Consider the following 26,621-nt stretch of genomic DNA (forward strand, 5'->3'; position numbering starts at 1 on the left):
CATATGCCAATCAGAAGGTCTGAGAAGCCAATCGCGTTTTTTTGTGAACTATTATAGATATTTTATATAGCCTACATTGAATCCCCACTGAGCACGATCACAATGATTTGACGCTGCCGCCATCTAGTGGTCACTAGTGAGTCAACAACTACAATAAGAGCCGTTTATTTAGCCTACTATTTGCGTCTCAGAAAACAACGGCTAAATTCAGGGCAAGGCGGCGTGCTATGCTTTAATTCGAGATGTCCCCAAGCATGCAAAAAATTAACCAATAGCAAATAAGATGCAAGAACTGAACCCAGAAACATCTGAAATCATTAAGGTTCTACACTCTGATGAAACATAATTTGAATCTAAATACAGTTTATTGATCACAAATAAATCATTTACTAATTAGCATGCAATAATTTAATTTGGTCTCACATGGTCTAAATAAGGCATAGAATCAATGACGTTAAATCGCCTCGTAACTTTTTTCAATAACTTTTAACCTGTTTTAATAAAAAAGACATGCCAACATTGTCTGAACCAAAACATCGATTTACTCATGAACGCTAAAATAAATAAACGACCACTACATTCATGTTGGCGACTTCGTTTGCGTACCGAAATACATTCATTCATATTAACACTGAGAGGGGGTGCACCGTTCCTGGAGGTACTGCAATACCAGGTCGATGCGTGGAGTGGACGGAGCAAGCCCCTTTTCCATCTCCCAGTTCCAAAAATCAATTTAATATATGGTCCCCGGGTAGGGGACGTATCAGATATTAAACTGATAAGAACAGATACTACACTTGATCTTAGCCAAAAGGCCGAGAAGCGATACCCACTAAACGCTCGATGTTTGATAGTTATTCTCCTACCTGTCTTTCTCAATGAGGGTTTCAGATGTTTTTTTTTTTTTTTAATGAATCAATAATAACACATTTTAAGAAACCACATGTTCGTTGATTTGGCACGTGAAATTACAGTTGTTTACAAAGAAAAAAACAAGGAAACCGGCCACGAAATAATGAAACAGTTACTTCTGGTCACATGGTATGCCTTACCCCCAATTGGAATCGAGAGTTAACGTATCAAACATAAAGTAGTATTCATGGTAATTAAACTAGAAATGTGGGTACTTTGGAATTAGATTCATACGCAAACTCTTACATAATGTAAACGTTTAAAGAGAACAGCCGATAGATTATTAAAAACTATCATTGCGAGTTCTGCAGTCGGTCTTGCCTTCTTGTGGATATTCAAGGTAACTGCACCATCGGGGGTTTCCTACCATAGTGTGTTCCTACAACACCGCAGGCTGCAGTTTCAGGACCGCAGCAATAGGACCATAGCTTTTCGTGTCCCTGCTCTCAGGGCGCAAGGTATTTTGTCCCTAAATGGCGAATTATTCTTGAGTTACTCATGAGATTCATTCATGAAAGAGTGATGAACCAAAACGTATGTTTACCAAATACTTTAACTAAACTTAACCATCTCTTATCTAATGACCTTAACTTAACCATCTGTTATCTAATACTTCAATTTAACCATCTCTTATCTAATACCTAAACTAGCCCTTTAGAAACCTAAAGGTACGGCCACACTGAACGCGTTACGTGCGTTAGAGGTGTTGAAAATCGTTTTTTTTGCATAGGGAACCATTGGGTTAGGCGCGTAGATGCGTTACACGCGCAAAAGTAGCGCGTTAGGATAATCCTGGGGGGGGGGGGGGGGGAGAGACGACTGTGGCTGTGGTGTCAGTGGCCAACAGGCCCAGCTACCACTAGTGGCCCTCTTTTTTCTTGGCTCATGATAGGCCCCTGATCTTTGTAAGCCCCAAACAAAAAATATATAGCTTTTTTTTTTTTTTTACTGCAGCTCATGATAGGCCCCCTGATCGTCGTAGGCCCTGGGGTTTCAGCCCAGGCAAGCCCGTGCATTAAGGCGGCCTTTCTTTAGACCCGTTTTACGCACCTAAATAACGCGTCCAACGCACCAACGCGCCCAACGCACTAACGCGCAGAGTTCAACATTTTTTACTTTGGACGCGCCTACGCGTGGCGCTCAGCCAATCAGCGTTGAGCTTGACCCGATGTCACTGGCAGAGAGGCGGAGGACGCACAGAAGCAGAAAGAACATGGATGACCAAGTCATCGTTTCAGGGGGTGCTGAAACGATGAGGAGGTGGTGAAACTCACCCAGCTGTGAGCGCCTACGGAGGATGTCATGCACTAGAGTTTAGATTCTCTGCCCGAGCCCGACCTGACCCGGACCCGCAGGCCGGGTCCGGCTGATATTTCCCACCACTATCCTCGGGTCGGGTCGGGCCGGGTCGGGCGTTTGTGTTTTTTTTTTTAATCATTGCTTTATTGGCCTCATCTGAGGAGAAATCTATGCCTAAACAGAAATATTATAGGCCTTTATTACATGGGTCTTCTCAATTCCGTGGAACGCTCCGTTCACTTGCATGGTTAGTATTTCGGTAACTTGTCAACCCCAGCGTCTTCGTTTGCTAAGCGACGTCAACGTCTTTGGCGGACTATTTCACTGCTGATCAACACTACGAATGCTGGTAACGAATAAAATTGTAAAAAGACACACCATGTGAAGTTATTTTTTAGTTTTGGCAAGTAGCCGTGTAATAAGCTGGATAATGTATAGAACGTCGCCGGTCATCATTATCGAAAATAAGCCCCTACGGGGAGAAGCAAGACACCTCTGCTGGGCAGCCTCATCTAGCTGCGTAGGCGCGTTAGGCGCATTTAACCACTTTTGTGGCACACAATGATCAAGTGTCAGGTTAGCCGCATTACGGGCGTAATCTAACACGTGTAACAAGTTCAGTGTGGCCGCACCTTTACTCAATCTTTAATTTAACACCTAAACTTAACTATCTCCAACCCTAATCCCTACATTTAACCATCTCTCACCTAATACCTAAAATTAACGATCTTTCCAAATAAAATTAGCAATTTATTAATGTTGAACATTACCTGAAAGTAATTTGCAACGCCATCCTACAAAACGATAAGTCGCCTTCACCGGTGACTTTTCTTCTTTTCAATGAAAAAATAAAAAAATATATATAGATAAGCCCGGTGCTGGCTTTTTTGGTTCACTGGAGGAGGCGGGGCAGCGCACGTAGTCTAGACCTCTTTATAATCATTTGCACTCTGAATGTTTTTATTTTTATATGAATGAAGACACCTGCATGCAAGAATAAGTTCACATCTGAGTGTAGGCTACAAACGCGACTAACTATTTACAAGTGCAAAGCCACCAACATATTCTTTATTTTGCGGACCACTGGTTTTTTATCCCGACAAAAGCCTCGAAAGGACAGTTCCTCTGCGTCTCTCTCGTAGATCGCACCATCTTTCAACGTTTAATATGACTGCATCCCCTTCTCTCACATGATCAACAGCGCGCGGATTTCACTTTCTCTCAAGTTAGAACTGCACTGCTCAAAACGCGTGCATAACACTGCCTATTTGGCAGTGTAAAAACGCTCAGTGAGAGAGGGCTGCGTCTGAGTAGAACGGCTCCAAATAAGCAACCAATTCACTACAGTGTCAACTGCGTTCTCTGTGTTGTTCTACTAATGGTGTCTTCCTGAATCCTCGGACGCCATTCGTACTTGAGCACGGTACATGTGTGAAACCGACTTGGGCAAGGTACAGATGGCCTAGTGTGAGTGCGCCCTAAAAGGCGATTTCCTTTAGGTGAGGGGTTCTGAGACCTTGAGGTCGCAGATAAGTTGGACGCCAAAAAACGTATGAATTAAATTGCTCCTCTAACAGAAATATACAATGTCCCGTATATTTATACTTTCTACGCGAAAACAGATTTCACTTACTCTGCAGTGCTCAAATCCTAGTTCAGAAATAAAGATTCACTTTACAGGTAAAGGGGGTGCACCGTTCCTGGAGGTACTGCAATACCAGGTCGATGCGTGGAGTGGACGGAGCAAGCCCCTTTTCCATCTCCCAGTTCCAAAAATCAATTTAATATATGGTCCCCGGGTAGGGGACGTATCAGATATTAAACTGATAAGAACAGATACTACACTTGATCTTAGCCAAAAGGCCGAGAAGCGATACCCATTAACTGTCTGACATAGAGGACCAATTCCCAGAAATGTCACTCTCATTAGCGGTTTTACGCCAAAAACTTAATTTAAGTAGGCCTACAAATACAGAAGTACCACTATGTGTAAACAAAATAAAGCATTCTATCAAACTATGTTTGACCGAAGAATAAAGAGTATATGGGCCAAGGATTGACGAAATTGCCCGAACGGCACCGATGACGTCAGAAGCCATAAGCCAATCAGAATGTCTGAGAAGCCGAAGGCGTCAATCGTGGTGAACATATATTGAATCCCCACTGGGCACAATTACAATGATGTGATGCGTTTTTACATGTTGTTAGTTGGGTAAAAGTTTGATGCATGAGAAACTAACTTTATTTTTTATCATTGAATGATCACTAAACATTTGAGGAAGCCCCCACTCTGACGCCATTTGGTGGTTACTAGTGGGTCGGCCATATTAGTAAGAATAGGTTATTTACCGTTTGCGCCTCCAGCATCCAGCTGCGACGCCGGAGCCGAGGCCTGGAGTAGCGTCAAAGTGTAGCACAGGAGTCGGGGTCTGGGGTGGGTCTGGGGTGAGCCTGGAGTAGCCGGGAGTAGCCGGGAGTAGCCGGGAGTAGCCGGGAGTAGCGTCCAGCGCCGGGGCCTGTGGCTTTGCAAGGGAGCTTTTTTTGTGTTTAAAAACCCTGAGATTCCCCTCTAATTTGTTTTGTTTGAATTATTTTTTTGTAGTTTTAAATACAGCCCCTTGTCAAATATAATTACTAACTGTAAGTAAAAAAGTATTTTCTGCTCAATCTACAAGATTTAACAACTGCTGGTTCTTCTGTTCTTCGAGGCCCGAGTTGCCGAACGGAAGTAGAATCATAACAGCGTCATGAGGTGTCATTCACGCAAACTTACCGACGTCGCGAAAATGTTTTCCCCATAAGCGCTGCCGCTAAACAGTGAAGGTGGGCGGATCCTCCCTCCCAAGCCACACCCATAGTGGCTCACTAGATGGAAAAATCCTCAGTCGAAACATGCCTCTTTGTTCGACTGATTTGGCTGAAGTGAAAATAACAAGGAGTAGCCATGCACCTGTGACTATTTAGGGTCTTTATATCGTATTTTGCAGGTTATACTATGCATCATCTAGCTAATTAGTATTTTTTTCAAGGTTGCTACCGCTAATTCTAACACCTTACTTAATTTCAGTCTTTCCACAACTCACAGTATTTATACCATGGTTTCAGTTAAATTTGCTCCTTTCTGAGTGTTTCCCTGGTGTTCCCGAGGATAATCCTAACCTTTATTTCTTGGGTCTCATGTGATAGATGTATCTATCTATCTCTCTCTCTCTCTCTCTCTCTCTCTCTCTCTCTCTCTCTCTCTCTCTCTCTCTCTCTCTCTCTCTCTCTCTCTCTCTCTCTCTCTCTCTCTCTCTCTCTCTCTCTCTCTCTCTCTCTCTCTCTCTCTCTCTCTCTCTCTCTCTCTCTCTCTCTCTCTCTCTCTCTCTCTCTCGAGAGAGAGAGAGAGAGAGAGAGAGAGAGAGAGAGAGAGAGAGAGACTCTCTATATATATATATATATATATATATATATATATATATATATATAGAGAGAGAGAGAGAGAGAGAGAGAGAGAGAGAGAGAGAGAGAGAGAGAGAGAGAGAGAGAGAGAGAGAGAGAGAGAGAGAGAGAGAGAGAGAGAGAGAGAGAGAGAGAGAGAGGGGGGGGGGGGGGTGGATAGATAGGTAGATAGATAGGTAGGTAGGTAGGTTAGAAATCAGAAAAAGTGTTGAAACGACTCAAAGAAAACATTTAACAACTCAACTGGGACTGCTTCTGGCCGATGGTGACGTAAAACGTCGAAGAAAGTTGGATAAATCCGACCTGCCAAGCAACAGGCCCCTCGCCATGCCACGCCAAGCTGGATGCTGTTTTGCAATATCCGTGCTTATGAGTACTTTAAGTGCCCCTCTTAAGACCCGATAATTTTTTCTTTCTTTCTCTTTCTTTATCTCTGAGGTTTGTTGAGTGCAAACTACGCCCATGCAGGCTGTCACGCCTCTTCCGGTAGAGCCCATGGGACCTATGAGATCGAAAAATATGAATGGGTTTCAATGGAGCGAAAGTTTTTATTTTCTGGTCCCAGTCTTTATGTGCCCTGGATAACACATATGTTCTTTGTGGATTTAAATGATAATTTTTTTTATGCAAAGAAAACGAAAAGAAATTGCGAAGAAGTTTGATAATGTTAGTTTTTGTGTGAGGCCGTCCTGTGAACTACAGCCCCTCGCTGCTCTCGACGCAAATTATATACGTCACCACCACTCTTGTACAGACATGGCGATCACTCTGCTCCAATTCACTGCTCTTTACCAAGGGGAGGATAACAGCATCGAAAGAGGTGAAAACCATTATACGTCGTGGCATGTGTAGATTTTCAGTTATGCCGATGGGGAGATTGTCGGTCTTGTCCACGCCAGTCGCACCGAGCGTGACGTCACGTACGAGACGTGTCTCATGTGTTTTCTCTACAGCCTTTCACTGAACAATTGCGCATAAACGGTCAATCTCTCGAGATGAAAAATTATCATTTAAATCCAGAAACAACACATGTGTTATCCGGGGCATATAATGACTGCGACCAGAAAATAATTACTTCCTCTCCATTGAAACCCATTTATATTTTTCGACCTCATAGGTCCCAAGGGCTCTACCGGAAGAGGCGTGACTTCGCCACCGAGGGCCTTACCTGAATCAGCATTACGTAATTCCGGCAGTTGTTGCACTATTATCTTTAGACCACCAGTGGGCGACTATCGTCCCAGGAATGGGTTCCTGTCACTCGGGACTCTCACTTGACTCCAGCTGTGAGCTGTCAAAGGTAGGAAAGCTGGACGTATGCCAAATTAAAAGGATAACTTAGGGTACAATCAAAGATTGGCAGCATTTGGTAAGTGTTTTTTTTGTATTATTGTTATTATTAGTATTTAAAAACGATAAAAGTATCCCCCTGATTATAAACACATCTTGAATATGAGAGATTTGTGCTTCATAGGATTTTAATTCCCTGGCAACATATTTTAACTGATCTTAATTCATTAAATGTATATTGGTAATTGTAATATTTATAATAAATCGTATACATGTGCTTCATCTTTTTATGATTGCTATGATATTGTTATTATGACTTAGATTTATTTTATTTTATTATATGCATTATCGTTATCATGCATATTATAGGGTTAGTATTATTGTAATTGTGTAGCTATGATTATATCTGGTTACATTTGTGCATTTTTGGTGAACAAGACACTTCTGGAGGAGGAGGAGAAGAAGAAGAAGAGGAGAAGGGTGAGGAGGAGGATGGGAGGACGGAAGGGGGCGGAGGAGGAGAAGGGGAGAGAAGGAGGAGCAGAAGGAGAGAGAAGGAGAGTAGGGGGAGAAGGGGTGAAGGAGAAGGAGGAGAATAAGGGGAGGAGGTGTAAGAGGAGGAGAATAAGGGGAGGAGGTGTAAGAGGAGGAGAAGGAGGTTCAAGAGGAGGAGGAGGAGAAGAAGGGGGAGGTGGAGGAGTGGGGGGGAAGAAGGGGAGAAGGGGGAGGAGGAAGAGAAGGGGGAGGAGGAAGAGGGAGGAGGAGGAGGAGGAGGAGGAGAGGGGGGAGTCGGGGGCATTGGCTCTGTCTGGACCGAGGATAGCTTTCCGGTTTCGCTCACTCGATTTAGTCGGATCGCTCCGCGGTTACGTTGCGGCAAAACAACGCAGTGTGCGCCTCACCCGTCAGGATACTTCCACCGTGGGTCGGTTCCGAGGTTAACGGCTTATCGGTGCTTAATAACGTGTTGTAATAAGTGGGGTGACTGGCTCTGCTGGACGAGGAACCACCTCGTTGTTTTCGCCCCGTTTGAAAGCAGCGGGGAAATGTCCAGCTGAGGATTTGAAATCTTGAAGCCCTAGGCCCGCTTGTAATGAGTGATCAACGCATCGACAATGGCGAATAAGGTACGGATCGTTGGAAAAGGTTTTTTTGGGGGGTTCTTTTGACTGGATTGGTGCGAAAAAGTGAGACGGTTGTTGTGTTGTAACGTTGTCGCTTGATTCCTTCCCGGGCGGACTACTAACGTTCGCGTTATTCGTAACTTTTTCGATGAGTTATATCGGCATTAGGCACATCTTTTGGACGGTGATTCCAAGTGTGCGTCAACATTTTGGATTTGGTGCCAAATGTAATGTTGTTACTGTACTTGGAAAATGAGTCTCGTTCAGGAGTGTCTTGTGACATTTTACTACCTTTCCAGTTCGGGTCGTTTTGAACCTCGTGGAATTCTGGGAAATGTAGTCAATGGCGCCACCAGCCAGTCTGTCGGTTTTTGTTGTGTGACAGGTTGAAAGTAAATAACCGAACTCATTCCGTTCGTAGGTGCTCTTAGTGAAATGTATTTGAGCCGTATATATTTTTACTTGGAAGCGTGTGTGTCCATTAATTAATAGGATAAATAATGTGCAATATTTTACTTGTCATACTAGTGTGGGACAGCATAGCGCAGCAACGTTTTTCAAAACAAAGTCGGTGTGTTTGTTGCTTGATCGGTCGCCGTCTTCTTGCAGGTGCAGGTTTTGTATGACTTCAGTGCTGAGCCCGGAAACAACGAACTGTCCGTCAGAGAAGGCGAAACTGTCACTGTCACAAATCAGGTATAGAGGATACAGCACTTCCATCCAGTCCTGCTGACTGGCTGTTGTTTTTCCTCCCATATGCATGCCAAACTTTGATTATTTATAGTAAATTGTTGTATATTCCATATATTGAGTTTGAGTGGTCATATGGATAGGCCTATATTGGGTGATATGGCAACTTTTGCAAGCCCTACTGAACGAGCCACAGATATCAAGATTATGTGTGTAGAGAGAGGGGGAAATGAAGGATAACACGGTTGGCGAGAATGAGAGCAAACATGACATCACTACTGCCATTTACAACAGTTCAAAGGTCAGTTTTATAATCACTCACCGACTCGCTAACCTCTTCTCTGCAGTCGTCACTCCTTAAAGGGAGAGATTTTCTCACGACTCCAAATTAATAGTGAGTCAAAGGTGCCAGTGTGGATAAAGCTGGATTTGTTTCCTGTTTACCCTTATTTGAATAAATGTTATGGCTCGAGTGAAACGTAATGAAAGACAGGCCAGATAAAGGTTTCCACATTACATTTCGGTTAGAAGCAGGGTCGGGTGATTTATGGAAATGGGTCATAATGATAACTTTTACAAAGTAAACATGTACATCACTACGATGCTTATCAATTTGAAAAGCCATTCCTCACACCCCTTTCAATTGAAATGTATGCTTAGTTTATTTCAAATATATCATATATTCGTATATTTTCTCCCATAAACAAAGGCCATTTCAAATGATAATTTGCTGTTATAAAATGTAAAAGATTTGCTGTTGTAAAATGTAATTGCTGTACTACGATTACATTTTATTTGTATTGCCCTATATCCCAGGTACAGTCTCAAAGGGCTTAACAGGCCATATGGTTATGACACAAATAATATATATATATATATACACGTATATATATATATATAAAATCCAAAACTGGGTTTGTCGATCAGTCCATGTCTTCAGTCAACTCGGACGCCATTTCCCTGGCACTAGTTGAACCACGCTGTGTGTCGCGGGGAAACCCTTCCCCTCGTTCTTCAGTTCTCTGCTCCCCTACTGTGTTCCAGAACATTGGCGGGGGATGGATCGAGGCTCAGAACTCCAGGGGGGAGGTGGGCCTGGTGCCAGAAGACTACCTAGAGGTAAGCCCGGTCCTGGCCTCTGTCTGAGCCTCGCACGATTGGACGATTTGAAAAGAACCCCCCCCCCCCCCCCCCCCGGCCTCTAGCCCTATAAGGGTTTATTGACGTTCTTCCTTGGCTAACTTACTGCACGGCTAGTTAATAGCTGTGACACTGGTTGTTCGGCTTGAATTGGAAAAACAAGGAAGAGACAATCCAAACAGGATATGTCTCACTTGAAAATGTGCTGAGTGTGTGTGTGTGTGTCTGTGTAGTTGTGTCTTTGTGTGTTTGTGTATTGTTGTGTGTGTGCTTGTGCCTGTGTGTGTGCGTGTGTGTGTGTGTGTTTTTAATGTTCTCCAGCTGCTCCTCAAAAGGTCTTACTCCTCAGAATTCAGTTGGGACTAGGGCATGACGTGCTTTCCACCAGACCTACATCTAGTCCGGGCATCCATCTTGCCTCGAGGAATTGCTCCTTAAACAAACATGAAACAATGTTTTGATTTCCCTCTGCCTCTCCTCTCCTCTCCTCGACCGACCTGCTTCCAGTTGAGCAAGCCCTCGCCGCTGACTGGAGCCGGCACCACCACAGCGCCCCCCAGTGTCGGGAATGTGGCCGCGGCTCCGCCTCCTGACCTCTCCTTCTTCGATGCCTTTGCCCCGGCGTCAACACCTGCACAAAGCCAGGTGACCTTGTGTACACACACACACACACACAGACACACACACAGACACACACACAGACACAGACAGACACACACACACACACGGGGACACACACACACACACACATGGTGACATGGACACATTGAAACGCAAACACGTGTGCCGGATCGCCATGGCAGCTGCACACATCGTTTATTTATTTCTGAGGTCATGGGGTGAACTCAGAATACACCAATCAGGCTCATCACAATGTAGTTCGATCTTCTCCAGCAGCAGTTCAGAGTTTCAGTTTGTTCAGAGCTGCTGTCTGGTGGTCTTATTTGAGTAAAGTGTGTGGAAAAAACTGAGAACGCACTTAGCATGTCCATGTTCCTCCTAACACACTCGGTAACACAATATACATAAATTAAGAAAGGGTGCGAAATGTGGAAGTGAGACATGCTGATGGGGACGGTATGTGGTTGGGTCATCCATAACAGATGGACAGTTTATTTTTAATTTTTTTTCTTCTTTCAAGAAAGAAGACAAATACATAGGGACTCCACTATAGAGGCCTATGGCCACCTTCTGGTATCACAAGAACCACTGCAGTGAATCCTGCAGAACTTAAATACCACACTGGGGCCTTGAACTTCAGTTAAATGGATGACCCTCTCTTTCTCTTCTCTCGCTCTCTTATTTTCTCACACTCTTACTCTCACTCTCTCTTTCTCGCTCACTCTCTCTCGCTCCCTCTAACATTTGCTTCTCAGCTCTTACTCTCTCACTTCTTACTCGCTCTCTCTCCCGCTCACCTACTCGCTCATTCTCTCTTTGTCTCTCACTCTTTCTCTCTCTTGCTCATTTGCTTCCTCTTTATCTCTCCTCTCTCTTTCTCTCTTACACTCTTAAACTCTCGCTCACTCTCTCTCTCTCTTTCCCTCTAAATCTTGCTCCTCACCCTACTCCATCTCTCTGCCATGCTGTAGCCCACCCCTCCTCGCTTCTGGCGCTTTCTGATGATTTCACTCTTCCTTTTCTCCCATTCTTAAGGTCGATGCTGGGGAGTTAAGTCCCCAGCCGGACACCCCCGACACCCCCTACCTCCCCCACGAGGTAACCACCCTAGGGTGCTGCTCAGGGGCATGGAAGACCAAACCTTCCCCCTGTTTACTTGCTCGCCCCTACCGGATTAGCAGATTTTGCCCTCGCCTGCCTGAAAGCATGTCATTTTAGTTTCCTTAGTTGTTCATGCACACACACGCCCCCCCCCCTCCCAACCAAAATCACTCAACCAATCAGCAAACCGTACATGGATCCAATGAACAGATCAGCACGCCACCAGGTCTCAACAAGAGAAGAAAAACCTGAACAGCACTCTGCACTCGAATCAGCACACTCAGTCTCCAATGAGGATGTTTGTGATGGATTATCGTAAATACAACGCAGATTTCATTGCGATTGTTTCCAATACAGAGCATGTATGAGATGCCTATTGTGTTCAATTAGTTTCCCCGAATGGTAAAAGTCCTGAGACTCTGTGAAATAACCGCAAAGCTTTTAACTGCTGTTTTCGGAAGGTTTTATGTTCAGAAAGCCCTCTCTGTTGTGGTTGGCATCATCTGGGGTGTGTGTGTGTTTACATAATGCATACATGAGCTCACGCACTGTCCATTTGTTTCCGCAATTCGCCGGATTCTGGTGCGTTGCACGGCATGTCGTTTTTGTATTATTGGATTGGCTTTGACGTTTTTTTTACGTTGAAATTAAAGTTTCAAGCATGTTTGGTTGTACATGCGTGCCCGTACGACGTGCATGGTTTGCTGAGCTGGCGTTGTTTCGTAGGCAACAGGTAAAGGGTGACTTGGGTGACTTGGGTAATCATGAGCAAACGTCACGTGTGACGGAGTTTGCTCTTGCATTATATTGAACGAGCACGTGTTTAATGACTACCTATGGCTAATCATTAAACGGCGGCACTTCCCAATCTCTCTCTCTCTCTCTCTCTCTCTCTCTCTCTCTCTCTCTCTCTCTCTCTCTCTCTCTCTCTCTCTCTCTCTCTCTCTCTCTCTCTCTCTCTCTCTCTCTCTCTCTCTCTCTCTCTCTCTCTCTTCCCTTTCCTTTCCTTTCCTCCCCCTGGGTCTCGGGAGCCAGAGCCAACCCCCCTGCAGCCCAGTAACTCTCGTGTTCCCCCCCCCCCCTTGTGTCCGTCTCCGTCTCAGCAGACCAGCAACGGCGGCGGAGACCCCTGGTCCGCGTGGAACACCGACGCCACGGGGGGGGCCTCCAACAACTGGGCGTCCAAGCCGGAGGGCACGCAGACGGGGAGGAGTGCGGCGCCGGACCCCTGGGGGGCGCAGAGTCACCCCCAGGCGTACCAGGGCCCCGGTAAGACGGGGGGGAACCTCGGCCCGGAGCCCTGGACTCTGTGGTGGGCCTTGGTATTAGTTACATGCCTTGGTTTAGTTTTCATGCCCTAAGGTCTTTGTTTCATTTTTTGTACACACTTTTTTGTACACACTTAATGTAGTATTACTTGTTGTATGTTGTGGCTCGTAAGAATCGTACTTAGGGTTGTGTGAAGCATCTTATTCCAGCTAACTTTGTTGTATACGGGGAATGGGTTAACCTAACGATGTAAGTGCTTGGCACTTTTCTCTTTCTTCTGACAAATGTACCGATCATAAGTCGCTTTTGATAAAAAGCTTCCGATAAATTACTTAAAAGTTCATTTAAATTTTGATCATATTATATCCAAATACTTATTTCGACTTTTTTGGTGTTTAGTTATTCGCTTGTTGGAAAGATATTTCATTTTTCAGCCCCGCTTTCAACCAAACTGTGCTGCCAAACTCACAATCTAGCCATGGTCAGGGACTCCAAAGGCTATAGGTTTAAAATGAATCCGATCACATGATGAGTAAGAAGGGACCGTGAAATGTTTCCTCTCTTGTTTTCTCTTACCTTAGACATCTATCCATATCCTTACCTGATTGAGACAGGTAATCTTTTGCAGCGGTGCCTTATGGGAAAGTTGACTGATGGCCCATTAACATTCAGGATTGAGAAATCCAGCATGACGGACTTGGTTGGCGTGACGAATGGCATGCCATGTATACGTGTTACCATCCATACGACTTATAAAGTGTGGCATATTACTCATTTTGTTTGTCGTGTTTTACCAAAGATGTCGCTGTGTGTGCTGATGTCGCCTTGATTGTTATTGTATGGTTACTCATGAATGTCTGGATTGAGACATTGCAGGATAGTGCTGTTGGTTTGCGTGTTCTATCGTGTTCTGTTTGAACGAGTTGCGTGTGAACGTTGTGTTATTTGCGTCGGTTGTATTGCTTCATGCGTTGATGTCGTGTTGAATGCTGATCTGAATTAAGCTACTAACTCCACCGCTGTAGAGGGGATGTCACTGATGACTGCCTGTGTGACTCCTCCCCCCCCAGGAGCAGAGGAAGACGAGTGGGACGATGAGTGGGACGACGTCAAATCATCGGGTTACGCCGAGTCGGAGTCCGGAGAGGGCGGGGCTTTTCAAAGGGGCGGAGCTCAGGGCACCGCCATGAAAATCTCCCTCAACAAGTGAGCGCTAACTCTTATTTGATTGGTCCTAGTCTGTCGGGCATGTCAAGCGTTAGTCGCTATGCCAGTTGTTAGTCATGTTGTTAGCTGTGTTTCATTGCTGCGGTGTACCAAAGCAGAGCTATGTGGCTAATAAACGTTAGCTAGATAGCAATGTTTGCGATGTAGCAAATGTTAGCTATCTTGCTAACAAGCGTCAGTTACATAGCTAACATTTGCTACACAGCTGTTAGCCATACAATCGTTTAGGAGGGGCTAGCCACGTACTTTTTTAGACATCCCTAATGGCTGTCGGATGAGGTGAATCGACAAGCGGGGACAATTTTGTGTTTACGTGTTTGAGTCTGAGAGTGGGCAGATGATGCGTGCGGGGGGAAGTAAAAGGAAGCGACACTCGGATACCATCAGGCTTTGGAATCTTAGTTCAGTGAGCAAAGAATAGAGGCCAGACATCTGGTTCATGGTATATTCAAGAATGATTCGCCAAAGGAGGTGAGTAATTGTTTTAGTATATAAGTACTACACGTGAACACTCCAAAAATAAACAAGATAACACTTTTTGCCGGGATGTATTTGTTTTTATTAGCGGTTTATTTGTTTGTATAGCGGGACATTTTGCGGTGACAACAATGCATCTTGGGATATTGCGCTGTGTCCCGAGACAGCGAACCAATCAAATCGCGCAATCTTAGGGGGTTCACGTGTAGCATAACTAGGTTCACGGTAACCTACCCAGTGTTCTAACTGTCAAACCTTTGTCCGTCTTCCTCTGAGCAGATTCCCTGGATTCTCCAAGTCAGGGCCGGAGCTTTACCTCCTAGCCAAGCAGCTGGTCAAGGGATCACAGAAGCTATCCATCTATGTATGTGTTTTTATTACCCTTTATCTGTCATTAGAGGAAGACGTAGTTGTGTTTGAAACTGCCATCACAGTTCTCTAATCTCTAGTTTATTAGCCGAGGTTACCGGATATTAAGTCAAATTTGCACTAGTGAAAAATCGTTTGCCTTCTCCCAATATGGTGTAGCACATCGCTAACACACAATTCAATGACGTACACGCCCTCATTGACCACCTTTCAGATAATTCACATTTATTCTTTTTTTTTTGTCGGATTGTGGTCAGACCCACATGTTAAGCAGAAACCAAAACAGTGTGGGGTAGAAGCAGTCACTAGACATAAGGAACTGGACAGGTTCAAACGAGGATCTGTGCCACCACCACCTCTGGGAGGGACGAGGGGAAGCGAATGGGTGTCGAAGTTAACTGGAGTCTGTTTGGTTAGGGTTGAGGATGCAGGGGTCAGAGGTCGGAGGGCTCGGTCTTGTGACACGTGGGTGCGGTCAAAGGTCCTTCGTGTGGCTAGCTCTTGGCCTAAAATAACCTCAACATACTCTGTAGTCAAGGTGAAAAGTGATTCAAAAGTGATTCAAATAATGTTATCACTACATCCTATCGATAACACTACTGTTATCAATAATTCCTAGTAATAGGAAATCCTATATCCTATAACTAATATATTCTTCAGTTATAAAAAGAGCCTGTACCCGTTTGTTTACAATAATCTCACTATCGACACTCCCAGAGCCCCTCCCACTCCCACCCACTTGACCTACGCCGGTCTGCGTCACACGGCTGCACAGCCAATTAGAGAAGACCAGAGACTGTTCCACAACTCTGGAAGATCCTCCCGCTTACACTCTAGGAGGGGCTCCTAGTGACCTCATGACCTCAACATGTTGTTCATTCACATGTCGTCCTGACACACCGATCAGACCTCAGAGGTTGTCCTGTTTGTGAATGGTAAAATGGACTGCATTTGTACAGCGCTTTTCTTACCAGTGTGCACTCAAAGCTCTTTACAATATTGCCAAACATCACAACATTCATGCACACATTCACACGACGGCGGCGGTATCAACCACGCAAGGCGACAGCCAGCTCGTCAGGAGCAGTTAGGGTGAGGGACAGGGACACCTCCACACGCCGGGGATCGAACTAGCAACCTTCCAGTTACAAGCCAACCCGCTCTACCTGTTGAGCCACATGCCGCCCTTTCTCCTGTGTCCCGGTAACATGTGAAGACCGGTAGTAACCCAGTATGGTAGTAAACCACTATGGTAGTAACCCAGTATGGTAGCAACTAGGGCTGGGCGATTAATCGAATTTTGATTGCGATTTCAATTTTAGCGTCAAACGATCACAAAATTAACATAATCCAGTTTAAAAAAATATATATTTTATTTTATTTTTTGGGATTATTGTTTTTTTTAACGTTTTATAGAAAGGGCAGAACAGCCGGATACATATCTGTACATAATTTTAGATTGGAACATTTTCTTTTTGGCCATTTTGTGTATTCTTGTTAAGGCGAAATTTCAAAGTTCTCAGTTACAAAATCTCTTTGGGGAGAGACTTGCTGAATAAATGCACCATGTTCTCAAACTCAAAAATAACCGTGTGAATAATCGTGATTTCAATATTGACCAAAATAACGGTGGCTATGATTTTTCCCATAATGGAGCAGCCCTAGTAGTAACCCGGTGTGTCCCTGTGCTCAGATGGGCGAGGTGGGCCCGGTGTGGTCCTACCCGGACAACCAGCTGGACTGTGTGGTGGCCGACCCCAAGAAGGGCTCCAAGATGTACGGCCTGAAGAGCTACATCGAGTACCAAGTCACGCCCAACGTAAGCCTCACCGCCGCCACCTGGTTCAACCTTTGAACCTCTGACGTTTTGGAAGGAATAAACTAGGGATCGACCGATATGAATTTTCTAGGACCGATGGGATACAGATTTTTTTTTTTTCATCAGCCAAGGCTGATGACCGATTCGCCGATCCCGATTTTCTTGAGCCAATATTTGGAGCCGATACTGCTTTTGCTCCCTCAAAAATTACACAATGACGATAAAAAATGGTACATGTCTCAATTAAAAAAAAAAAACATTTATTGAACTGTCTGTTAATCATTAATATAAAAAAAAGTAATCTGCGAAAAAATGCAGAAACACGTAATTATGCTATGTATATGATAAAACGGTCAATCATTAGAATAATCCCTACCGATCATTTAGTTGTCCTACTTCCTGAATACATTTGGACACGCCGACGTGAGGCTTTTGTGATGCAATGTTTGTTTTGGATTGGCCGACTTATGGCCCTAACTAACTGAATGTTATCGTTTGGCAGACAACCAACAGGCCCGTCAATCACCGCTACAAGCACTTTGATTGGCTGTACGAGAGGCTGCTGGACAAACTCGGCTCAGCCATCCCCATCCCCTCCTTGCCGGACAAGCAGGTCACAGGTCAGTGGAAACGTCTCTCTCTAACCCCCCCCCCCCCCCCCCTCTTCACTTCCTCTCACTCTCGCACATGCACTCACTGACTCACCCTCTCTCTTTCTCTCCCTTTCTCTGTCTCTATCTCCCTCACTTCCTCTCAATCACTTCCTGACCCACTGTGTGTGTGTCTCTCTCTCTCTCTCTCTCTCTCTCTCTCTCTCTCTCTCTCTCTCTCTCTCTCTCTCTCTCTCTCTCTCTCTCTCTCTCTCTCTCTCTCTCTCTCTCTCTCTCTCTCTCTCTCTCTCTCTCTCTCTCTCTCTCTCTCTCTCTCTCTCTCTCTCTCACTGACCTCCCTGATTCTCTCTATCTCCCCCTCACTCCCTCTCTCTCAAACTCAAACACTCACTCACTCACTCACTCACTCTCTCCCCCATGTGTCCGTCCGTCCGTCCGTCCCCCAGGGCGGTTCGAGGAGGAGTTCATCAAGATGCGCATGGAGCGTCTGCAGGGCTGGATGACCCGGATGTGCCGGCACCCCGTGGTCTCCAGCAGCGAAGTCTTCCAGCTCTTCCTGACCTACAAGGACGAGAAGGTGCCACCTCACCACACCCTCACCCTACAGCTTATAGAAGAGCCACTCACAAGTACAGGGCAAACTGGGAGGGTTCAACACGGTGGCGGTAGAACCAGAATCCCCAGCCTTACATTACGATGAGTGAGTGCATTCCTGCTTCATCACTCATCCCAAGGGGACTTCCAGAAAAGGCGCTTTGAGCATCACTCTCAAGCCGTAATTATATTCCGTGCCAGTATTGATTGTGACTGTGGGATTCTGTTCGTGCCTTCCCCTTGAGTTGGAAGCAATCTGCTAGAAACTCACCCTGGCCTTTACCAATCAGGGAATACTGGCCTTCATGTTCCTTCTCCATTCGGTCTATCTCTCATGTATGTAAATGTCTGTTTAACAGAAGTCTCCACTTCTTCATCTTAAAGGCGTTTGTAAAAACGTCGACGCAGTAGCTTCGCCGCTCTTGCTCTCGTCACCAGCGTGCCGCTGACGGTCGTGCTTGTCGATGGCGTTTGCGTGTTGGGTCTTTGGGTCGTGTGTCAGTTCTCCCATGGCGAGTGACCAGCCCCCTGACGTGCTGACGGTGTTGATGGTGTTGTAGGACTGGAAGACGGGGAAGAGAAAAGCGGAGAAGGACGAGACAGTGGGGGTGATGATCTTCGCCACCATAGAGCCCGAGGCCCCTGACCTGGACCCCATCGAAGTGTGAGTAGGCTGGGCTCCCACGCCGTCAGCAGGGGCCCTGGGGGTGGCGTGGAGGATGGGGGTCTGACAAAAGTGTGTGTGTGTGTGTGTGTTTGTGCAGGGAGCAGAAGTGCGACCAGTTCAGCAGGTTTACTAAAGCGATGGACGACGGGGTGAAGGAGATCCTCACCGTGGGACAGGAGCACTGGAAGAGATGCACAGGACGTACGTGCGCAGACACACTCACACACACACACACACACACACACACACACACACGTGTAAACACACACACAGACTTGCAAACATTCGCACTCCCACATGCCCGCGCAAACACTACCCCCTTAACACTTAAGCCCACACAACACTTTTAACACTTACGCACACACTCAAACAGACACAGTACACACGCAAACACACACACATAAACACTTACGCACACTCACATCTCCCCCGTGGGAGATATATAATGACTATTATCGTGACTTCTCTACCTGTACTACTAATTACTACGTAGAGACCCAGTATGGACTTCACTTTACCTACCCAATGTGACTTGCCTTTGAGTGTGTGTGTGTGTGTTGTGTAAATGTTAATGAAAATGTTTTCATCCTCTTCCCATTCACAGCATTACCTAAAGAGTACCAGAGGATTGGCAAGGCCTTTCAGAACCTCTCCTCGGTCTTCAACAGCAGCGGATACCAAGGTAGGAGCACAGAACGACCCGTCTGTCCGAGTCCATCGCAGAACTCTGACAAGGAAACCGTACAAGGAAGCTAAACAAAAGATGCTGGTACACAGGTTCCTGGCCAACGTCATCACAGTATTTATAATCACTGACACGATAGTCGGAATAGTAGGAGATGATCTAAAGCAGGATTTGTCAACCTGTGGTGCGCGATGGTACTGCAGGCGGTACGTGGGATTTATTTTTAAGATGGACTAATTTACATTAATGTATTACATAAAATAAAATAAAAAATGAAAAAAAAAAATGTATGATGTGTATTCCATAATATATTTTCCATTCTAATTAATACTATTAATACTAATTATTGCCGTTATAATTGCGTATGAAGGAAGCGCAGGCACTCTTGGCCTGGCCACTGCATATGTATTATCTTCACCGTTTGACTACTATACTATACGAGGTGGTTCACGAAAAGGTGTTAATGACCCTTTAGTGTGACATTTAGCTAACACATGAACTCCCTTCTGCCCTCAGGAGAGGCAACGCTGACAGACGCCATGACAGCGGCGGGCAAGACCTATGAGGAGATCGCCCTGATGGTGGCGGAGCAGGTACACACACACACACACACACACACACACACACACACACACACACACACACACACACACACACACACACACACACACACACACACACACACACAGACACAGACGTTGGTTTCAATGCTCGTCCGGCTTGACCAGCAGCTCTGGCCCCACTGGTGTTGATCCGAGCTTTTGTTTCTATCATTTGTGTTTTCAATATTTACAGTCAGCCTGCATGCATGCACTGCTGGTGCCTTGCTCTGGATTGGCGTGTGTGTGTGTGTGTGTGTGCGTGCGTGGTAATCCGGTTTCATAGCGATTGGCCAGGAGTTCTTTGTGTTTATTGTTTATTGAAGGCTTTTTAAATGAAGGTCTCTGGGGAGGGTTGCAGGTCATAGCACCAGCAGAAAGCTGTTCTGTGTTTGTGTTGTGGGAAGCCTCTTCAAATCGGGATTTAATACTCGTAGTGTAGGGCCAATGCATTTGTTCTTTGTTCGGTTGGATAATCAGTGGCTATGTCTTCTCCCTATTATTAACTGAGTTAATATTATTGATTGGGGGCCGTAGACTAACACGGGCGGCTAATCAATTCATATTGTCAATGTGCCAAATATAACATGTATACCAATGGAATGGGTCTCCCAAGTCCTTATTTTTTACAGTCTAAAACAGCAGTAAAGGAGAATCTTTAAGAGGCTGTTTTTTTTAAAACATTTTCAAGCTATCACAATCTTTATCAGCATTTACTATATATATACACACACACACACACACAAGCACACGCACACACTCATCAATCGCACAAATGTCGCAATCTGTTCTTGACCACAACAATACTGTCTCATCCGGAGAATATAGTAACGCCATCCTGTGCAATTTCCCTCCCTATGAGTCGGCACATCCTCGCTCTGCCCTTAAGTCCGCTGTCTTAGATTAAGCCTTCTGCTTGTGACGAGTTCACAGCCTTCAAACGTCAACATTTGGCAATAACAACTTTTTCTTTCTTTTTTTCTTTCTAATCGATGGCAGCTGTTTTGCTTTTGTTGTGACTTGGTCTTCGTTATTCCGTCGGTATATTGTGAAACCCATTCATGTTTAATTGCCTGAGAATGCTCTTTTTTGATATCTTGTGTAATGAAATGAACCTCTGGACGTTGTTTAAAGCTGCATCCGCTGGGAGGATTCCTCTGGTAAACATGCGTTTGTTTGTTATAGTATCTAATCGTCTAGTGGTTGGTTTTTACTGTCTGATGCATAATAAGTCCCTTTTTTTAGTTATTGTAACGATTAAAAAAATATGTGTGTAGGAGAATTGGAGTTCACCCTAAGTTGCATACGGTTACAGTCTCTAAAAAAGTGTGTGTGTGTGTGTGTGTGTGTGTGTGTGTGTGTGTGTGTGTGTGTGTGTGTGTGTGTGTGTGTGTGTGTGTGTGTGTGTGTGTGTGTGTGTGTGTGTGTGTGTGTGTGCGTGCGCGCGCGCTTGCGCTTGCGATGTATTTCCAGCCGAGGAAAGACCTCCACTTCCTCATGGAGACCAACAATGAATACAAAGGTCTCCTGGGATGCTTCCCGGACACCCTCGCAGTCCATAAGGTACTTTTAGACCCGACACCTCCTGATAAAAACCTAGAAAAACAAGCCTGACTTTCCGCGGTGATGGAGCAAGCGCTGAACGACCTAAACTCTTATTTCTCCCTCCCCGTCAGGCGGGCATAGAGAAGGTGAAGGAGGGGGACAAGCTGGTGGCGACCAGTAAGATCACCCCCCAGGAGAAGGTCACTATGGCGAAGCGCGTGAGCACCATGTCGTACACATTACAAGGTACCGCCCCGGGCAACCCGCATTGTCCTCGTTTACCGCTGTTCCTCTTACTACTGAAAAGCACGGTCGTAGATTTTACATTTTACAGTCTGACACCCACTATTGCTGCTCTTAACCCACAGCCGAGATGAACCACTTCCATAGCAACCGTATCTATGACTACAACCGTGTCATGCAGCTCTATCTTGAGGAACAAGCCAAATTTTACGAGACGGTAAGCGTGAAGGAAGTTTTTCTGCACACAGACAGCCTGATTATCGTTCATATAGCTCATTTGGATCGCCATCGCCTTTCCGTTTCTGAAAATGTACTGTCTTTTGTCTTTTTCTTCTCCATCTCCCTCGCTAGATTGCCGAGAAGTTGAGGCAAGCGCACGCCCAGTTCACCACCATGTAGAGAACGGAAGCATTTGGCCGAGGATGAAGTCGGCTAAACGCCAAGCGACATGTCTGTCTCTTTCTCATTTTTTCTCTCTCTCTCTCTCTCTCTCTTCTGCTCTTTCGCTCCTCCCTCCTTTAGTTTCTAACCCTCTCTTTTGAACCCAGCGTCACATGCTTTACGTGAAAGCACTTCCACACTACTTTTACCCCCCCGCGCCCGTGGTTCAAAGAAGTGTTGCCGCTGGGAAATCGATTTGGAAAGAGGACGTACGCTATATAAGCACAGCACTGCCTTAGTATCTCAGCATGTCATTTCCCCTCTGGTCTGTGTTGTCATTGCTCTGTGTTCTCACTATCCGCTTAATCACACTTGAGGGATTCTACGTTTCCTCATTTCTAGGAGGCCGCACACTTGAGAAAGAAGGACGGTATGGAGAACGCGTGCGTGTGTGTTGGGGTTGTGGTACACACTATTGGCTGTGCCTTACTCCTCCCTTGTACTTCACTTCCTCATCCACTAACAGGAAGACCCGCCCCTTTTCTTTGAATGTGCCTTCCCATGGGAGCTCTGGGACGCTTGGCTGGTTCCCCCCCCCTCCCCCCCAATGACCTCAACGTTTACTGTTTACTCTGGAAGAGCGGGAGTCCCACGACCTTCAAACATACTAATAATACACTTTCACACCTTGAGATGATAATGCACTTAACTTGAGGGGGTTACTCTGTCATGCCTTGTTCGTAGAAGCCAAACGTCGGAGGAAACCTGTTGAATCCCAGTGCCAAACCCAGTGGACAACCCCACTGCTTTTTAAAATGGCCCTTTTGTGTGAGTGTGTGTGTGAGAGAGTGCGTGTGTGTGTGTGTGTTTTGTTTCTTATAACCGAAAGCAATTTGTTTTAAGCAAGCCCCTGAAGGTGTAGGATGTGATATTTTGTTAAAGTTAAAAAAATAAGACAAGAATTTGAGCGTGGTGGGGAAGGGAGGGCTGGTTGGAGTTGGGTCTGAGCCATGAGATATTTCTGCTTGCTTTTTTCACTGCTCAGTATTCAATCAATTTCTTATTTCATTCTGTCAACACTTTTGTTTTCATATCACTTGAAAAAATGCAAATATATATATATATATAATATATATTCTATTTGATCTGTCCTATGCTTTTCGGGTCATATTGGAATGGCCGTATTACGTATATATGGACGAGCAAAAAATCCAGTTATTGATTTATTAAACTGATTTGTATTTACTACGACTACGCTTCTGTCCTTGTGTCAACTTTGTAAGGGACAAACAGCAACATGACAGAAATATCTGCTCCTTCATTGCAATCCCAGCACAGCCCTTATTTCATTCAGATTTGATTTTTCTTTTGCACGTGGAGAGGGACAGGAATGAGAATGAGTCGGTGGCTTGTTCGAAGAATCAAAGAGCGCGTTTGTGCGCTCTTTGAGGTGGCGGTGGTGGGGTGGAACCTTGTGATACCACCCTAGTCTCGCGAGAACAGGGTGTGACCTTCGGATACAACCCTAGTCTCGCGTGACCGGTCGTCAGCAACGCCCGGCTGCGAAGGGGCCTGGCGGGGCCGCGCTGTGAATGGGGCGCTTCTTCGTCCAGTGGAGCGTCTACTGGCATCAGGTGCAGCTGGATGTATAGCGGGCATAAGCCGGCCCGACGCGGAAGACTTGGCCCGATAGGGAATCTAAACAGTGCGGTCTTTCTTCTCAACACACTCCCGCCACTCTCCCGTCCAGTCCAGTTGCTATTTAGTTATTTATTTCCCCTTCAGCACGTTTCGAATGCAACGAAGCTTCAGCATTTTGTATTCGTTGTGATTGAACCGAGTAGTCAACTTAGAGGCTAAGAAGGAATTGGCCTAAAAATAGGTAATTAATTAATTAATTAATTAATCTTGCAACAAAATCTATTAAAAAATTCGCCCTGGGATTACCATTAAAGTAAGAAAATGTAAAATGTAATTTAATGTAGGCCTACATTAATTATTAAACTTGACGAAATGTATTTATGTTAATTATTAATTAAGGTGTACAAGTTAACTAAGGCAATAGTGCTCATGTTAATAAATGTATCGTCTGCATTATTTGAAAGGCCTGGGGATTACTTAAACCCACTTCCCCTTACCCCTATGCTAGCTGATATATTATAATGCTAATAACTGCATGAACTAATGTTAATTCATGATTAATAATGTACCATTATTATTATTATTATTATTATGTACCCTAAACCTGCGTTGTTTAGCCTATCTTGTATCATACCCTCTAACCCAATGGTGAATAAGTAGAGGGTAGTTAGGCCCACACCTTCACTTCACATTACGGTGACATTGACATGGCAGTGATAAGATGGTCATGGATTGTGGAATTCTGTAAATGCAGTCCTCTTGAGATGGACGCAATCAGCTAGAAACTCACCATGGCATTCATCATACAGGGAATACTGGCCTACACGCTTGTTTCCACAAAGAGAACTTCAATAAGTATACTTTCTCAGTGAATTTAGTATTTCAATTCGAATAGTATACTGTCAAATAAACACATGTTATATCGCTTTATTAATAATAAACAGTGCAGGGCTGTATTCTGCGTCAAACAAAAGGTAAAATAAAGGGGATTGAATTTGGTGTATACAATTACGTTAAAGGGAAATAGTTAGGCCTAATTATTGTGCATTTCACTGTTTTTGTGCATATATAGGCCTACTGTACATACAGTGAAATGAATGGCTTGTAAAACCAATTGAATTGCCAATAGACTTCCAAATGAAATTTCAGTAGAGGTTAAAAGAAAACGTCAATATTATATCCAGCAGCATTAACAGTTCACAGTTTAACTGTTAACTGTTTCTTAATAGGTACAACGCTCAGGTAGCATTCACTAGGCCATCTTATAACCTTCCCTCCATTACATCCATCCACATTATATACCTAAGGGTCCGAATAAAGTGTCAGAGTAATATAAAGTCTACAAAATAAGTGTACAAAATAATAATACAAAATAATAGTCGACTCCCTCCCGTCCCCCGCCCACTGAGGGACCCGGTGTATAAATGATGCGTTATGAGGACGTGTGATATACAGTATGAGTCCGTATATCAAGCACTGGGGACGTGTTTAATCAACTTCGAAATAGCGTGTATTCAGCTCCAGAAAGGTCCGTGTCCAGGTACTCAAGCACTACTCAGACCATCCTGCGACGGCCCGTCCTCCACTCCGGTGGAGAATCACCAACGCCAAATCAAAAGGTTCTACGATATCTTAAAAGTTTGTATTGCGGCTGTGATCGCACGATTAAAGTTTGACGATCAAAGTTTCACGACCACAGTTTGGCGATCTGTCCATGTCCCGATTGGTGCGTCGCCACGGTGGTGGGGTTGTGTTTATGGGCCGTCGTCGCGGTGATGTCAGGGCGACAGGCGGGGTCGGAAGTATCGCGGGCGGATCATCATGGTGACCTGGCGGAGGGAGTAGTAGTCGGAGTCCCTCCAGGAGTACCACACGATGCCGTCAGGGCCCAGCGGCCCGCGGGCCCTGGGGCTGTAGCGCCCCCCCTGGTGAACACACACACACGCAGACATAGACATAAACACATAGACACACACACACACACACACACACACAGAAACAGTCTAGACACAACAAACAGAGACACATACATACATACACATAAACACACAAGCATACAGACATACATACATACACATACACACAGACATATACACCTACACACTCAGACATAAGACACATATAGATATGGAAGCACATACGCACATACATGTACACAGACAGACATCAACACGCATGCATACACACACACAGAAATAGGCCCACACGCAAGCACACACATACAGGTCAAATGGACACACACTTACCTGACCTCCTAGCCTTGTGAGCCAAGCGAGGCCTAACATCCTGTCCACTACCCACACAACCCCCCCTCACCCTGTAGTAGACCCCGTTGAGGTTGGCGTAGAAGCACTGGTTGTACCACCAGCCTCCGTGGGAGATCTCGGCGCAGATGTTGCCGCTGTCGGGTGTGCTGAAGGACTGCTTGTCGTGGTACCAGCTGAAGGAGTCCTGCACCGAGCCGCTGAAGCCGCTCACGTGGAGCCGGTACTGGTGCTCTTCATCCTCCACGCTGGGGGGGGGGGGGGGGGGGGGCACGGACATACACACATGTACACACACGGATGAACATGTACACACACCCACGCATGTACGCATACGTACACACACACACACACACACACGTACACACATATACACAGACGTTCACATACGCACACGCACGCACACATTTCGTACACACACACACACACACACACACACACACACACACACACACACACACACACACACACACACACACACACACACACAAGTTCCCCCAATGTTAACACATATAAACATACACATGCATACGTACACACATAGACGCACACGTTCGCATGTACACATGAGAGCACGCACACACACATACACAAACGCGCACACACGTACAC

General features: G+C 45.3%; 2 protein-coding genes and 2 non-coding genes across 11 annotated transcripts in view; 1 reads left to right on the forward strand and 3 right to left on the reverse strand.

Moving 5' to 3' along the window:
• Nucleotides 1-636: 636 nt before the first annotated feature.
• LOC115534925 (U2 spliceosomal RNA) lies at nt 637-827 on the reverse strand. Its single transcript, XR_003974389.1, has one exon. It is a non-coding gene; the product is annotated as a U2 spliceosomal RNA (small nuclear RNA).
• Nucleotides 828-3,895: 3,068 nt separating this feature from the next.
• Nucleotides 3,896-4,086, reverse strand: LOC115534926 (U2 spliceosomal RNA). Its single transcript, XR_003974390.1, has one exon. It is a non-coding gene; the product is annotated as a U2 spliceosomal RNA (small nuclear RNA).
• A 3,632-nt stretch (nt 4,087-7,718) lies between these two features.
• Nucleotides 7,719-23,355, forward strand: snx9b (sorting nexin 9b). 8 transcript variants are annotated; one of them, XM_030345281.1, is made up of 20 exons: nt 7,719-8,069; nt 8,676-8,762; nt 9,801-9,875; nt 10,404-10,541; nt 11,553-11,615; nt 12,722-12,887; nt 13,469-13,501; nt 13,958-14,093; nt 14,871-14,955; nt 16,654-16,779; nt 17,282-17,399; nt 17,837-17,967; nt 18,545-18,648; nt 18,749-18,852; nt 19,256-19,333; nt 19,853-19,929; nt 21,409-21,498; nt 21,612-21,726; nt 21,849-21,940; nt 22,075-23,355. In XM_030345281.1, exons 1-20 carry the CDS (start codon nt 8,058-8,060, stop codon nt 22,120-22,122), a joined length of 1,878 nt encoding a protein of 625 aa, XP_030201141.1. In that variant the 5' UTR covers nt 7,719-8,057; the 3' UTR covers nt 22,123-23,355. The 8 variants fall into 8 exon arrangements, with proteins under 8 accessions (XP_030201141.1, XP_030201142.1, XP_030201143.1 ...); XM_030345282.1 differs by having other exon boundaries at nt 12,725-12,887; XM_030345283.1 differs by lacking the exon at nt 13,469-13,501 and having other exon boundaries at nt 7,720-8,069.
• Nucleotides 23,356-24,656: 1,301 nt separating this feature from the next.
• The window catches only part of si:ch211-203k16.3 (angiopoietin-related protein 7), an 8,352-nt gene continuing 6,387 nt past the window's right edge, over nt 24,657-26,621 (reverse strand). Inside the window, exons 8-9 of the mRNA XM_030345990.1 lie at nt 26,062-26,257; nt 24,657-25,670 (exon numbers count right to left, since the gene is read on the reverse strand). Coding sequence (XP_030201850.1) covers nt 25,524-25,670; nt 26,062-26,257 — 343 coding nt within the window. The 3' untranslated portion in view covers nt 24,657-25,523. The remainder of the gene's footprint in view (nt 25,671-26,061; nt 26,258-26,621) is intronic.

This window comes from Gadus morhua, chromosome 21 (assembly GCF_902167405.1).
Source record: "Gadus morhua chromosome 21, gadMor3.0, whole genome shotgun sequence".
In the NCBI taxonomy this organism is placed as follows: Eukaryota; Metazoa; Chordata; class Actinopteri; order Gadiformes; family Gadidae; genus Gadus; species Gadus morhua.